The sequence below is a fragment of the Trichechus manatus genome, unplaced genomic scaffold (genome assembly GCF_000243295.1).
Source record: "Trichechus manatus latirostris isolate Lorelei unplaced genomic scaffold, TriManLat1.0 scaffold00184, whole genome shotgun sequence".
Lineage (NCBI taxonomy): Eukaryota > Metazoa > Chordata > Mammalia > Sirenia > Trichechidae > Trichechus > Trichechus manatus.
Window position 1 is genome coordinate 975,639 of NW_004444120.1, and position 16,300 is coordinate 991,938.

The window sequence follows — 16,300 nt, forward strand, 5'->3', positions numbered from 1 at the left end:
AGCATTAAGACAACAGTTATATTAATAAGACAATCCATCTCTGCCACTTTCTTGGCCCTCCCCTTAAGACATGCTGCCTTCTAGACTGGCTATGGTTGACGCCGCGTGGCTCATGATAGTCTTTTCTATACATCTGAAATAGATATTCTGCTTTTCAATATATCTGTAATTCTCCATATTAAAAAAAAAAAGAAGGGAGAAATATAAGCAGCAAGTCCAAGGAGACTGGAATAATAATGATGATGATGATGATAACTGATGTTATTAATAAATACTGCCAACATTTTTACTGTTGATACGATGTGGAAAGCAATTATAAGGATCCTCTGAAGGGATTAAAGGATCAACAGTTTAAATAAAACCTGATTCTGAGCCTTTGCATCTCAAGAATCCTGTGTTTCCCTTTACACAGACTTCAATGATAACTTTCTGAAATCGGTTTCTTTTAATTACTTTACAGAGTTGGCACTGCTATTAGAAGATCGGCTTCTCCTCTAACCACTTCTCTTTACCAGTCACACAATCTCTTTCTCCTGGGCAGGGGTAACATAGTGAAAATTGTAACATGCTGCTTTTGTCTCAAAGAAAATCACTATTTCTTACACCCAAGCAGTAAAAGTTTTGGTCAGATTATTAGGTTCACAAGTACGGTTTTAAGCACTTATGTTCAAAATAACAACACTCAAATCCTGGAAAAGCTTGCTTGTACATTCGGAACCCAGAACAAATGAACCATGTTAGGTGATTCCAAAAGATTACCCTCATGCTTTAAAAGTTGAGCCAACATTAATTAAACCTCTTGCAACTCTTGAGGGTGTGCTCCACTGAATTACCTCAGAGTGGTTTAATTAGTTAAATTGAAATTAGACTTCTGTCACTCCTAAAATCTTCCTCCAAATCTGAACCAGTGTCTCCAGTGGTTTCAGCTGTTCCAACCACACTGTGGTACGGGTTTAACATTCTGAGGCATTGCCAAATATTACAAACCACACTGAGTGTACAGCTACAACAGGAAGCAGATGCAGGTTAACCATAACATTATCTCCACAGAGAGGAGGTAATGGCAAACCTTCTACAGACATCATAACTGGTTTTTTTTAGCAGCTTCATCAGCTCATTAAATGTCAAGATAGAACTGCCCATGGAATCTTGGAACACAGCCACTCTACCACCAAAATTGCTGCCATGCAACTTCGCTTGACTAGACACGTTCAAGGAACAGATGACAGTAGAACAACCAAGCACCCACCATAAAATGAGCTGGAGGGGGAATGCTATAAAGCACCAAAGAGAATTCCAGATTATGCACACAATGAGCCATTTTTCTTCTAATGTTCCAGCCAACATCAAAAACAAGTAATTAATTAAAAGTATATATGCAAGAGAAATAAACAGGTATGACTAGGAGATGGGAGCGTACTTCTTCTTTGATACACTGCATAGGGTATAATTTCACAGAAATTGACATTTTAAAAAACAGAATATATATCCTTGGAAGTAACATGTTAATCATGCAGAACCTAGCTGAGCTGACAAGTTAAGAGAAATGCTTTGGACCCAGCAGGGGAAGTAAAGGGATGCAACTATTTAAGAGAACAGTTAACAGTTCTGCATTCAAAGCTTTCTAACCTACTTTTAAAGATGTATTATATTTGAGTAAATACAAGTGATTTTAATATGAAGAGAATAAAAGTGTCATAGTCATACTAGGTAGTACTATATTTTAACAAGGAGTCATGCTTAGAACACTAAACATTTACAGGTTACTATGCTATTTTACAAAGTTAACAATTGCTATTGTGACCAAAGCTTACTAAAACCTGAATTACTCAAGGAAACTATAAAATTGAGAATAGATTTCCAAATGAAGGCATCATTATAATGAATACCAACACCCTGATCAATATACTCAATTGCTTCATGAGACTTCTGCCAGCGCCAGTCCCCTGGAGCCTCAAGTAAACTATAATGGGGAAAACACTAGCATGTTAGCAAGGGAAAGCTGTTTTCTTTACTCTCATACCTTTCAAGCATGACTAAAATACATTCTATTTGGAATGTGAGTAGGAAAAAAATCAACCATAATACCTTCGTATTAAAAGGCAGATTATTCCAGTACCAGTGAGCACACCTTATGCCCAGATCTTGGTTTTAAATACTATTCTCCACTAAAGGGACCCTGGTGATGAAGTGGTTAAGCACTCAGCTGCTAACCAAAAGGTTGGTGGTTTGAACCCACCAGCCACTCCATGGGAGAAAGATGTGGCAGTCTGCTTCCGTAAAGATTACAGCCTTGGAAAGCCTACGGGGCAGTTCTACTCTGTCCTATAGCGTTGCTGTGAGTTAGAAATGACTCAACGGCAATGAGGTTTTTGTTTATTCTCAATTAAAAGGAACCAGGGCTTCTTGGAGAAACAGCTGAGGCCAGGGCTAGGACAAGGGAAATATAAGATGAGGCTGGAACTAGAAGGTAATAAAGGTCATACTGTTGTACCAGAAGGTAATAAAGTGCTTTAAAAAGGGGTATGTGAAAAGGACACGAGTCAACTTGAAGGTGTTCTTAATGGCTAATTCCAGAACAATTTGTGCAATAAAATAATGATAAAGACACATAACCCATAATTATATTATTATATATAACATGTATCACAACGAACAAAAACAGAGGAAAAAGGGCAGCTCTTCCTTACAGAAGAACTTCAATTAATAAATGTAGAAAGAAATGATGGAAGCCGTATCAATGGTAATTTCCTGCTGTGAACTTAATATGATCATGTAAAATGAAGCTAGATGAAAGATATATTATTCTTGCAAAATTTTTGTAAGTCTGAAATAATTTCAAAACGAGCAGTCTAAGAAAGAAGCAACAGAGAACAGCACAAAAAGTCCTGTATTAGGAATCAGGAAACTTGACTTCTAGTCTTTTCTTTCTAAATAGAAAGCTGTATGACCTTAGGTAAACAAAAGAAGCCAATTAAGCAAAAAGCACCAAGCATTGTTGAGATATCTGGGAAGAGAAACCTGGGATAGAAAGAACAACGGCTACAAAATGTTTCTCTGAGTATATCCAGAAATAATGGCTAAATTTATGAGATTTGGAAACAGCTTTCTTTTATTCCAAGACAACACTCTGAAAACCCATGAAACATTATCTGCTGACTAATGAAATCTATTGTGGCATGAAGTTCTTTGTTTTTTGTATTTTAAAAAATAACACAGTAACTAAAACACAGAAGCAATAATATAGTCATTAGAGTCAATCCAAAAGCAAAATAAAATAAATGAACAATAAAAACAAAACAAAACAAAATATCTGAACAGGGGCTATATTAATTACATAAAACCTCTAATTTCATTCCTACTTACAAACTCTAAAAGTGTGGCATATTTCTGACACTCAAAATTACAAATGAAATGTTTACCAGATGCCATTCTATTGAAAATCTCAGTGGAATAAAAGGAATTCTAATCCTTCTCAGAGGTCTACTTATTTTCACACCAAATCTAACAAAAATCAGATTATAGTAAATAGAATGAAGAGTTTGAGAAATCTATTAAAGTTCAAGAACAACAAAAAATCAAGGCCTACATTATAACACTCTCAGCAGGTCTAAATTTTTATACTGCAGACACACAAAGGAGGAAAAAAACTGAACGAGAATCCACTGTCCACTATGGAAACTTTTCAGAATGACTATTAAACAGAATCTTTAAATAGAGCTGGTGACATCTTTTAAAGTGAAATAAGATGTTAAGATACCTATACCACGGTTAACTGCTCAATGTTTTGCAAACTCCCTCCCAAGAAGTCCCAAAACTATTCCTTGCCATTCTCTGTTTGCCTACCCCTCCCAACTTTTTAGAAACAATAAAAAGTAGAATCTTTATGACCCCTTTAAGAGTAAAATAGTTCTCCAACTCTAAAGAAAAAACCCCCAGCCTGAAAAACAAATGTCTTACATGGATTCCACTAGTAAAAAAAATTTGTATGTTTCACAAGCTTCAAACAACAGCTTTAAACATTATTTAAACCTACCAGATATGTGAATAATGGAGTAGCTTGTTTATATGTCCGTATAAAATCTAAATTAATAACTTAGAAGAAGCTGCTTTCAGAAAACTGAGTAAAGATTCTGAATCCCCAACAGGCAACTTTTCTTTAGGTAATAGGGATTAACAGTACAGCAAATAAGAACAACTTGGAAGAAGAAAAGATATTCATGTTACCTGCAGTATAAATTTATTTAAGCAACGCTCCGAAGGCAAAATGTATTATCTATTCTTAACCTAATATATTTAGTACAATAAACATCAGAAAATGTTAGAAATGGAAGGAATCTGAAAGATCATCTGGTCTAAATGGATTAGCCAAAATATAAAGAAAAGAGATTATGTGAATTATTTAAGGTCACTCAGTTAATGGCAAAATCAAACAGGAATTAAGGGCAGAGTCCAAAATTATAAAGTATTTTAATCAAGATCTAGTGATTACCACCCAAAGCAACCGAATACTGTTATAAATTATTAAGAGGCTGAACTCTCTTCTCAAGAAAGTAAGACATTAAAATCAGTGCTCTTTTACTTTAGAATACAAAAACCAAAGGAATAAAATACTCAAAAAAAATCAGATTGAAACTAAAAATATGTTTACACATACTAGATCGTATTATACTAAAACAGAGAGAGAAAAAAAGTAACAGAACATGAAAAAAAAAAAAATCCAAGAACAAGTTCAAACTTGGTCACTAAAACACTTTCTAAGTATTACCATGTATCAGAGTATCCTAATTTATACAGATAAATCTATCCTAACTCCTAAATGAGGCAAAGCATCTTGTCTGGTGAGTCTCTAGGATCTGTTGTGGCAGTTCAGGGCAGCATGATTATACCTATCATCAAATTTCTCTCATTATATACTTACAACGATTTTTTTAGAGACAAAGTAGAGTGAATAATGAGACAACAGCATATAATTGGATGACGTACTACTTTGGCTGCTGTAGATTATAGCAAGTTAAATAATGTTGCTAGGACTGTATATTAACAGGCAGCTTTCAAATATGAGTTCATAAATGTCATAAGATACATCCCAACCGGATGGAGTTTATAAATATCATTCTTTTGTGATTACATGTCAAAGTTTGGAGGGGAAAGAGGTATACATATACATACACACATACATACATACATACATACATATATATACGAGAATATATGTCTGTACGTATATATGTATGTGTGTATGTACGTATTTATGCATGTGGGTATACAATCCCTGGTGGCACACCAATTAAGTGCTCAGCTGCTAACCAAAAGGTTGGCTGTCTGAACCTACCCAGTAGCTCCGCAGGCCTAGCAATCTACTTCTGTAAAGATGACAGTCAAGAAAACCCTATGGGGGCAGTTCGACTCTGTCACACAGGGTCACCAGGAGTTGGAATTGACTCGCTGGCAGCCAACAACAACAACATATATGTACACACACACACACACACACACACACAGCATGGTGGTGGTTGCTGCAAGTCAGACCCTGATTCACGGCAATCCTGTGTTACAGAGTAGAACCGCTCCATAGGATTCTCTTGGCTGTAATCTTTATGAAAGCAGTTTGCTAGTCCTTATTATAATTTCTTAAGGAGAAATTAATCTTAGAAACCAACAGTAAGAAAAATCATCATCAACAGGTCCTTCTGTTTTAACAGACTTTCGCAATACAGAGGTTAAAGATGCCAGACAAAGAAATTCCTTTAAAAAGAAATATGAATACTTGGGAAACAAATTTCCTTATTAGGGTACTGATAAAACAGAGGAAGCTGTCATCAGAGGAAAATGGAGCCCTGCAATTTCAGGCTTAGAATATGAAACAGAACGTACAACAAATGCCAAGTTTCCGGCACTCGTCACACACAATAATCCCCTCTTAGTTCAAAAGTTCTTGATACTAATGATTCTAAGAGATCTATTTCCCAACAAAGCCGTACCAGATATAATTAAATTTAGACAAAATTATCGATGGACATTGTTTCCTCTAAAGTAGGTAAAATTACAATAAGAGAGATTGAAAACGAGTCCCTACACTAAGTCTTAAAAAAGACAAGAAAAAGCTCTTTTTACCTGTAACTATCAGGTGTTGCTACATTTGTCAGTAGATGCTCAAAAATGAAAGAAAAAAAAACTGAAATAAAAAGTGAGTGAGGAGAGAATAAATGGTTAAAAAAAAAAAAAAGGTAGCTGTGACCGTATTATTCTTAATAAAACCAGTGATTCTGAACACACTTTAATTCTGTCAATCAGTTAAATTTAGAAAAACACTCTCAAATAAAAAAATACAAGCTAGTATTGTATTTTTAACTTTCTATCACGGCAAGAAAATGCTGAAAAGTTGTAAATTATCAATGATATGTCTTTCCTACTGGTAAGCAGTATTCCAGGCCCTCAGAATTGCTGGCAATGAAACCCAACCAAGAAAATTGAGAATGTTAAGACACAATATGCTTCTACTTACTCCAGGCTGACGTGTAAAATGGAAACAAAGGCTTTCTGATGCTTCCTCTACCAGAAAAAAATTTTTGAAAATTTATTCTTTCTATCAGTGCTTTAGTGTTATCTATTAGGCGGCCCCAGAAAAGTAGAGCAAAATCTGATGGTGATGGTGAAGGGAGCACAGTATAGACAAGTCAGCTAGGAAGTCTGTCATAAAAGTCAATGATTATCATTTCAATATAATGAAGAAGAAACATAAACAAGTACTAGCAAGTCTTCTAAGTAAGACATACAGGTAAGAGGCCACTATCAGCTCTGACAGCTAGGGAAAACAAATATACCCTCACAAACACATTGTTATATTAAAGCAGCAACCAATACTATGACCGTCACCATTTTTAAAAGGTGACATCAGTAGTAATGCTCTGTGTCTCATCCTTCTTTTCAGAAGCTGGTTACAAACCTGAGGTAAACCTAGTCGTTCTTCCTACAACCATGTAAAATAAAATCTGAATATGAAATTCAGCGTTCCCCATTCCTTTTCCTTGGTTTTCCTAATCCTTAGACCCAGCTCCCCAATACAGCCAACATCTGGCCACATCACCACTTACAAAAAAAGGAAGCGGGAAGCTGACCTAAGGACTCTCCACTGAGGTAGCAGATAGCATAAATAATGAACTTCTGAGTTCATCGTCCCATCAGATCCACTCAAAACGTAAGAACTTGCTATGCTATCGGTAAGCAGTGCATTGTTATTATATCTTTTTAATAACTATCTTTTCTTCCCTGGTGGCGCAGTGGTTAAGCACTCAGCTGCTAACTAATAGGTCAGCAGTTTGAACCCACCAGCTGCTCCACAGAAGAAAGATGTGGCAATCTGCTTCCATAAAGATTACAGCCTTGGAAATCCTATGGGGCAGTTCTACTCCGTCCTATAGTGTCGCTATGATTTGTAATCAACTGGACGGCAACAGGGTTGGTTTTTTGGGGGGCTTCCCAAAAGTATTATAAATATTGTGATGGTTAAGATTGTGTGTCAACTTGGCTGGGCCATGGTTCTCAGTGTTTATATGTGATCACTCCCATGATTGAATTTGCTGTGAGCAGCCCATCAGTGGAAAGGGAGTTTCCTTGAGGGTGTGGCATGCATCTGAATATAAGCAGACGTTCTGGCTTTTTGCTCGCTCTGGATCCTGCGGCTGCCTCCTATTCGTCTGACCTGTGGTTCTTGGGACTTGAGCTGTCAGCTTATCTACCAAACTTGGGATTTGTCAATCTTCACAGCCTGTGAGTGGAGCCCTGCTCTCTGACCTGCCAATCTTGGGTTTGCCAGCCCCCGCAGCTACGTGAATCAGGAGAAACCTTGTGGTCTTGCCTGCCAATCTTGGAACTCATCAACCTTCACAGCCTGTGAGCGGGAGCCCTGCTCTCCGACCTGCTGATCTTGGGCTCACCAGCTTCTGCGGCTGCGTGAATTGGAAGAGGCCTCTACTCTGATCTACGGACTTGGGACATTCTAGCCTCTACAATCGTGTGAGCTGTTTCCTTGATCTAAATCTCTCTACATATACGTTTATACGCTTTACTGGTTTTGCTTCTCTAGAGAACCCAGCCTAAGACAAGTATACATAAAGGAGTTTGATCCCAAATAAACTCCAAGTCTTCCAGAAAAGAACAGCTATCACAACCATAATTTGTTATTTCCTTATAATCCCTGGAAAAAGTAACTTTCATTCATGGGCATGACAAAAGCTGGGAAGCTTTCTTCAAAGGATGAGACTAGAAGGGAACATGTGACCCATACTAGGGTCAGATCAATAGCGGGGATCAGCTGCTACATACAAGAGACTAGCAAATAATCTTGAAAATATAAACATTTAAAAAATTATTTATCTTTCCAAAAGTTTTCAAGTTTAATATTATTTGCCTACTATCAAGCGAGGCAAGATGGAAAAGTGGTGGTAGTTGCTCCTATAATTACCACTAGTCTCAGAAAGGGAGACTAACGATTTGTCCTCCCCAATCCTGTAAGACTGATTTCGATGAAGAGCTGTGCTCTTTTCTTAGTTTGTTGTGTACTGGCAATTTTACACATCACAAGAAAAAAGGGAATAAATAACAACACCTGCTCTCCTTATTTCCCAGATGCGTCTGTGGAAAGAAGACGACAAACAACCGATACCCAGCTAGGGAAACCTCCTCACATCTCCAGGGGTAAACATAAGGGGAGGTCTTTGTGCGTACAGTTTTAAAAATCTCTTGAGATGATTCTGATTCACTCATACAAAGCTCCCCCTATCCGCTTTCTTACTCTTAAGAGCCTCACCATAATGCATGCAAAAGTGGCAAAGTAGATTTAGCATTAATAAAAACTCTGGCCACGATTCACACCACTAACACCAAATGATCTGTCAGAGGACCCAGAACAAACAGCACTGTGCACCGGCAAGCCTGGGATGGAAAGAAGGAAAGAGGGACGCGAGGGAGCAAATGACACCACTGGAAATACATATATAGCTTAAGAAGACAAAGCAAAGATGCCAGAAGGAATACTAATTTTAAGATCTTCTGTACTCACACTGCAAACTAAGAAAATAAACCGTTTAATCAACAATATATACTGTTATACAGTGAGTGTTCATTTCTGTTCTTAAACAGCATCCCTCAGAACCTCCATAAATTCTCATTTCTTTATCTGCATCCCTCCTGAACTATGTGATTTTACATAAATTTCTATATTTAAAGTGTTAAAAGTAACCTGAAGTGTGGAAAATAAAACTTGAAAAAATTCCCAGTAAGAAACAAAAGATTTTATTTTCAAGCTAATCAATTATAGTAAGCTTAAAAAAAAGACAAGCCCAAATACAGAATTTTAAAAAATCCCTTCACAATAATAAATTAAGTGCTCTTCCTTTATGTAAATTATATTGCCACACGTATTCTTCTACTAAGACACATTAGCTTTAAATTGTTTTTCTAAGAGTAGTAACACCTTCTCACTAATGTATGGTCCACAGCTAATCAACAATACACAGTTGTGAACTGGCTGGGATTAGGTGGGCAATCTGTGCTCAAGCAGACCCAAATGAAGCTAACGGCATGTCTGAAAAGTGAACCTATAACCTTTGTCTCATTAGCACTGTACTCCAGCTGTTAAAGATTCAAACACTAACTTGGATTTCTCTTTTTTTTAAGGCAGTGAAATACTAACAACAGGGAAAAAATTTATATAGTCAGGTCGATATAAAATGTCTACTAATGGAAACCAGCTGCAAGAATAAGAGATGCAGTTTTCAGTATTTGAGCCTGGTAGAATACTAATGGGTTTCTTCTATTCCAACTTTCCACTCTGGATGGAAGGCCCTTTAATTCATTATTCCCTCAGAGTTCCTGGCACTCCTCCGAATTACCTTTCTAAAATAACTGCTCTGGAGTCCAGATTACCTGTCCATTAGGAGATGTATGTTGTGGCTCTTTGAAGAGCTACTCAAAGACATGTCTCACATTAGAAGTCATTCATCCCCCAAAGGAAACCTGCAATCCAAACTCTGTTTGAATATGCGACCCTTAATACTTCTAGAATAGGCCTAATTCAAAGTTGTGCATTTTACACTTCACATTCAATATCAAGAATATATGCCAGTTATAAAATATTGTGATATTTTGTAATATCAAAATTGTTTTCACTATAATTCTATTCTGATTGTCAAAAACTTAATTCTATCATTTGGTAAACATTTTCTTCCCAAGCTTTGGTTAATGAGTCTTTCTCCCACAAAAGAAAAAAAACCAAACCCATTGCCATCTAGTTGATTCCAACTTATAGCGACCCTATGGGAAAGACTAGAACTGCTCATGTGGTTTCCAAGGAGCGGCTGGTGGATTGAAACTGCCAACCTTCTGGTTAGCAGTTGAGCTCTTAACCACCGCGCCACCTTTCTCCCACACAGCCCATAAATCAATTTAAAAATCATTTTCATGTGATCATCCTAATACTAAATATATCTCATCACCAATAAAAACAACAAAAAAGCTATATATGTATATGGGTTTTATTTTCCTGACTTAAGACTGCCAGTTCTTCCAGTATAGATCTGATGTAATATTTGGTTTGTAACTGCCTCTACGGAATTTAGAAAGAGGCTCTACCAATAACGAGGAAAACCATTCACGTAAGCTTTAAAGACTAGAAATAGATAAACACTTACTTCTCATGCCAACGTAACTCAGAAATCCTGGGGTTAGGTGGAAGAGAATACATTATGCCTAGAACCCCGAAGCCTGAGTAACATTTCTGTAAAAGATACCTCTGGCATCCAGCCATAAATGTAAGGTAGCAAGAATAGCTACATCAAATAACTACCAACTCAAAAACTATTATAAAATTGGTTTTAAAATAAAAAGAAACAAACCTCAATCTTGTCTGTTTTGGCATCTCCCCAGTATATTTTGCCTTCATCATAATCCAAGGCTAAACCATTTGGCCAACCAAGAGAAGTGTTAACCAGCACAACTCGGTCAGAACCATCCAGAGCGGCTCGCTCAATCTTCGGGATTTCTCCCCAGTCGGTCCAATACATGTACCTACAGAAGGATACAGAAAAGAAGCTAAAAACAGATAATAAAATATAACTTTCATGTATCTTAAAGGTAAGATCCAACCCTCATATCACATAGAAGAAAAAACAAGACTTAAACATACCAAAAATATGTTTAAGCCATTTATAACAGCAGTGTAAAACCTTGTAGAAAATTTTCAGATCTGTTTTCTAGAACTGATCCTGAAAATGCCTTCCAGTAATAAAATTCTCTTTTCCCTTAGGTTTCTTCAAAATATTCTGAGCTCCTTCCCACGAACTTCCTCTCTTTTTCTTGATGGCTTATCATTTTTGACACAAAAAGGTTACCCTATTAGTAATACTCAGAGGATCAGCTGAATTCCAAAATAACTAATTCTTCCTGCATTGCTAAGAAATTCTTGTGGTTCCTGGGAATGTAAGTGGCTCCGAGGCATTGGTATACACTGAAGTGTAATAATCTGTCACTATGTTGGTCCTCAGACTAAATCTCTTAATAATGAATAACACTGGTGAGTATGGAGAAAGCAGTGTTTCTCTGGGCTGTGATCAGGATAGCATGACAAACCAAAAACAAGACTACGTGTAAAGCTGCACAGCAAAGTTTTAAAAATCATATCCAGGCTAACTAATAAACCCATATTAGTTTAAACTATTTATGTGAACACATTTTCTAATCCTTCCAGATAATATGTATTTTTAACTGACTTTAATAATCAAGGAAAAAGTCATTCATTATTTGGGGGAAATGAAAAATAAGACATATTCTTTATCATATCATTTTAGAAGTACAGAAAATAGGATGAAATTAAATCTTTTAAGGGAAGGGAAAGAGCTCTGAAAATAATTTCTTTCCACATTTTTATGGTCATGACACAACCTTAGCAAAATCTGCAGCCAATACTAAAATCAGCAAGTAAGGACTTAATTTTGGGGGGAAAAAAAAGTATTCAAAGCATTCAAGGAACAATACTGGCATTTCTTTAACTTGAGATTTTATTCCAATCACTAACAAACAGCCATTAAAGAGCTGCTTACTGGAAACCAACATATACTTCATGTTGTCTTTGTCACTGTTTTCAGGGACCTGTAGAAAACAGAAACACTGCACAGCAGTAGAGCTTCTTACCCAACCATGGGATCTAAGACAATAGCCCGAGGTTCCTCTAAGTCTTCAGAAATCAAGATCTTCCTCATGGTCCCATTGAGCCTTGTCACTTCTATCCGATCAGTGCCAGTGTCCGTCCAATAGAGATTCCGTGCAACCCAGTCGACAGCAATACCATCAGGATGTGCAATTTGGGCAGTGACCACAAACTGACTGCCTGATCCATCTATGAAAGAGCGGCGGATGGCCCTCACTTCATCATCAGTCCAATAGATATAGCCTTCCACAGGATCATAATCTATGGCAATGGCATGACGAATGTCTTCTAACTGCAGAACGATGTCTGTAAAATCCGGTGTATCCAAAGAAATACGTCTCAAGTCTGTCCTTCGGGCTAAAAGCAATAATTCAGTGGCACCTAAAGCAACAAAGTGAAATGAAGAAGAAATCATCTAAAACTCAGAGGCAAAATTTAGCCACTCTAAGTAAAAAATGCAGAACTTCTTCAGGAATTGAAAAATAGATGAGTATAAAAGGATACTAGGTCTATTTACGGTGGGTAAGTAATGTAGTGAAACAGGAAGAGTCTACTACGAGATCAAGCTCTATAATGGCCGAGCTCTCTCCAAATCAAGTTGCGATCCACTCTCTGGTTTCATTCATTGCATAGCCCCTAGAATTAAACAGCTATTTAAAGGTACAATGAATAATGGCTAAGTAATGACTATGAAGCTAAGCAGCTAAGTATTAAAGGAGGGAGACATAAGATATTGAACCTTGTTCAAAAAGTATGTTTAAAAAGGTAAAGAAATACAGGACAAAGATCTTTTGAGGATGATGAGAATGTTCTAAAACTGGATTGTGGTGATGGCTGCATAATTCTGTACACTTACTAAAAATCACCAAATTGATTAAATTAAGAAGGTTGATTTTATGATATATAAGTTGTTGTTTTTTAAAAAGAAATAAAGGGCAAAACCTGACAGAACTAAGAACAAAAAAAGCTACGGAAAACGAAACAGCATCAGTGGAGAGATGGACCCAGTAAACATAACACAATCGTTAAGAATAAGAGTTGAGGATCTGATAGAACTGGGTTCAAACAGCTATACAAACTTAGGTAAAACACTTAACCTCTCTAAACTTAGTTTCTTCATTTACACCTGATAGGATTACTGTAAGGATTACAGATAATAAACATAAAATTCAGGACGGTACCCATCATATGTTGCTTTTGTTGTTGTTAGGTGCCATCGTTTGACTCATAGCAACCCCATGTGACAAAGCAGAACCAGCCCATAGAGTTTTCTAGGCTGTAATCTTTACGGGAGTCAGGTCTATTTCCCACAGAGCCACTGGGCAGATTCGAACAGCCAACCTATTGGTTAGCAGCCAAGCGTTTAACAGTTGAGTCACCAGGGCTTCTTATAAGTAAGTACTTATCAATATTAGTTGGAGGTTCAAATCCACCCAGAAACGCCTCAGAAGAAAGGCCTGGCAATCTATTTCCAAAAAATCAGCCACTGAAAGCCCTATCGAGCACACGGTTCTACTCTGACACTCACAGGGTCACGATGAGTCGGAATCAATTCAATGGTAGCTAGTTTAAATAATAGTTAATGCATTATTACTACTATTATTAGAAAAGAAAGACTTTCAAATTTTCATTTCACTGAGCTTTAAATCTGATTATTTTAGGAAATGTTCTGAACCCAAATTAGGATTCAATGACAATATAGCTGAGAATAAGGACATTAAGCTCTACATTTTTTGTTTTGATTTTTAATGTTCTAGTAAATCACCAGCAAAACAATCACCTAACTATAAGAGGCTAATAAAAAATAGCAAACAGATTGACAACTGAAAGAGCAAGAAAAGATTCGTAGCCAATGAAATGAGTCCAAAAGTGTTTTTTTTCCCATATTCACTTCAAGCAGCAATGTGGAATCATAGTGGACAAACTGAGAAGAGGAGTGAGGCCTCGCAACATCAGCTTTTGACTACAGCACTAATTACAAATAACTATAACTTGGAGAAAATACAGCCCAAAATGCCATAGCAGGGTCCAGGTAGGAATAACTTTGTATAATTTACTGCCCCTACTAACTTCGAAAGGGAGCCAGCTCAAAACTCTGCAAACAAAGAAGTCACAGAAAGTGGAGTTGTTAATTTGAGAAGGTGATCAAAACAAAATAGTTCACTTAAGGCTACTATGCCACTTCATGCCAAATGTATATCTGAAATTCAAAATACTAGTTAGACGCAAGCATTTGCACTGCTAAAAGGGAGTAAAACAAATCCTCTGTTTTAAAGTCAGGCTACGTTTTTTAACAAAAAAAGCAACACTACAAAAGCCTTTTGTTTTAAATTGACACCAAATTACTGTTTGCCATGGAAACCGTCTGACAAGAGTCAGCCAGCTTCACCTTTGACTATGAGGACAATTTATCAATGCCAAGTCATGACAAACATCCTGTACACGAACTCAATTCCATCTCTGCAGCTCCCTGACCCTCCTGCCAGAACTCTCGAACACACTCTTAAACAAAGGCTTCTGCTTTTCAGAGTCAGAGGAAGATTCTGCTAAGTATAACAATTTTCTTACAGGGTCTTACTGGTGGTAGAGAAACAGATGGTGATCCACAGAGATGAGCATGAAGAAAAACATTCACATTAAGAAGAAAAAGAGAAGACAAGAACTGGTGTCCTCTCAAACCAGAAGTCCCCTGAAGTGTTCTAAAGCAGTATACTTCTCCAACATCCCTCTTCTCCATAGGGAATTAGAGAGTAAGAAGAGGCAAAGTGTGGTTGGTAAGTATAACAGGAAGTTGCTTTAAACAGTACAACATGGAATTTTTCCTTCTTCTGAAAGCACTTCTCTGTTGTTAAAAGGATAATTTGAGATTATCAAGAATTTTTTTAGAAAATACATCTGTATATCTCCTGATATTCTTTATAGACAAAAGTTTAATAAACATTTTTCCTTGCACTTAGAAGTACTATTGTTAAAACGGAAACCCTGGTGGCATAGTGGTTAAGAGCTACAGCTGCTAACCAAAAGGTTGGCAGTTCAAATCCACCAGGCACTCCTTGGAAACTCTATGGGGCAGTTCTACTCTGTCCCATAGGGTCGTTATGAGTCGGGATCGACTCGACAGCAATGGGGTTTATTGTTAAAATAGAGTCACTGTGAGTCGGAATGGACTCGATGGGAACAGGTTATTGTTAACAAGTTACTCTTTATGGGAAGTGATACTCATTTCCATGAGAATCAACTGTGATATCAATGTATGAAATTTAACAGAAAAAATGGCGTTTTTAGTTAAAAATTGCATGTTACTTAAAATACTACAATAATTTGTAAATCACAGCCAGGTGATAACACAAAACACTTCTGTTATAAAACCATTTGTGAAAACTACTGAAACTAAGTCACTAGTCTCCCAAAGAACTGTCACCTACAGACTTATTACAGAAAAATAAAATAAATCATAAAAAATCTCAATTGTTCTCTAACTTTTTTCCTTCTTAGATACTATCTTCTTACCATCTTTGCAGGTTTTTCCATTCTCCAGGAGTCTGACCCCAGTTGGACAAGCACAGTGATAAAAAGGCTTGACTGGAGACATCAAACACAAGTGGGAACAACCACCATTATCAATTCCACATGGATTTGTAGCTGTCAAATATAAATCACACTGATTAATACATCAATGATTACAGACGACCTCCCTCGCTCTAGGTACACAAAGGTTAACAACCACAACATGAGCAACTGTGATGATCAAAATTATTACCAAGTGTCATCCAAACGCTTGAGTACCAGACCATCAGCAAGGAAGTGAATTAATCAACAAGAACTCATTTAGCATTTTATATCCAAAGGGGAATACACAAGAAGTAAAGCAGGGGGGGTCCCTGTCCTAAAAGAGCTTACAATCTAGTCAGTAAGTCAAAATTAACATACAGTGAAACTAGAAAACAATACAAAACAATTAAACTATACGTTATTTTGCACATTACAGATTATAAATGAGCACAGAGTTAAATGGAAAGGCTTCATGGAGAATGTAAGACATGACAGGAGGCTTGATGACAGGAAGCAGGCAGATACGAGGACATTTCAAAT

The 16,300-nt window shown here is 36.9% G+C and overlaps 1 protein-coding gene across 2 annotated transcripts in view; it reads right to left on the minus strand.

Moving 5' to 3' along the window:
* The window catches only part of LRP6 (LDL receptor related protein 6), a 142,729-nt gene that overhangs the window by 42,477 nt on the left and 83,952 nt on the right, over nt 1–16,300 (minus strand). For both annotated transcript variants that reach the window (XM_004387319.2, XM_023741577.1), the window contains exons 5-7: nt 15,719–15,850; nt 12,193–12,589; nt 10,899–11,070 (exon numbers count right to left, since the gene is read on the minus strand). In XM_004387319.2, the coding sequence (XP_004387376.1) occupies nt 10,899–11,070; nt 12,193–12,589; nt 15,719–15,850 (701 nt within the window). The remainder of the gene's footprint in view (nt 1–10,898; nt 11,071–12,192; nt 12,590–15,718; nt 15,851–16,300) is intronic.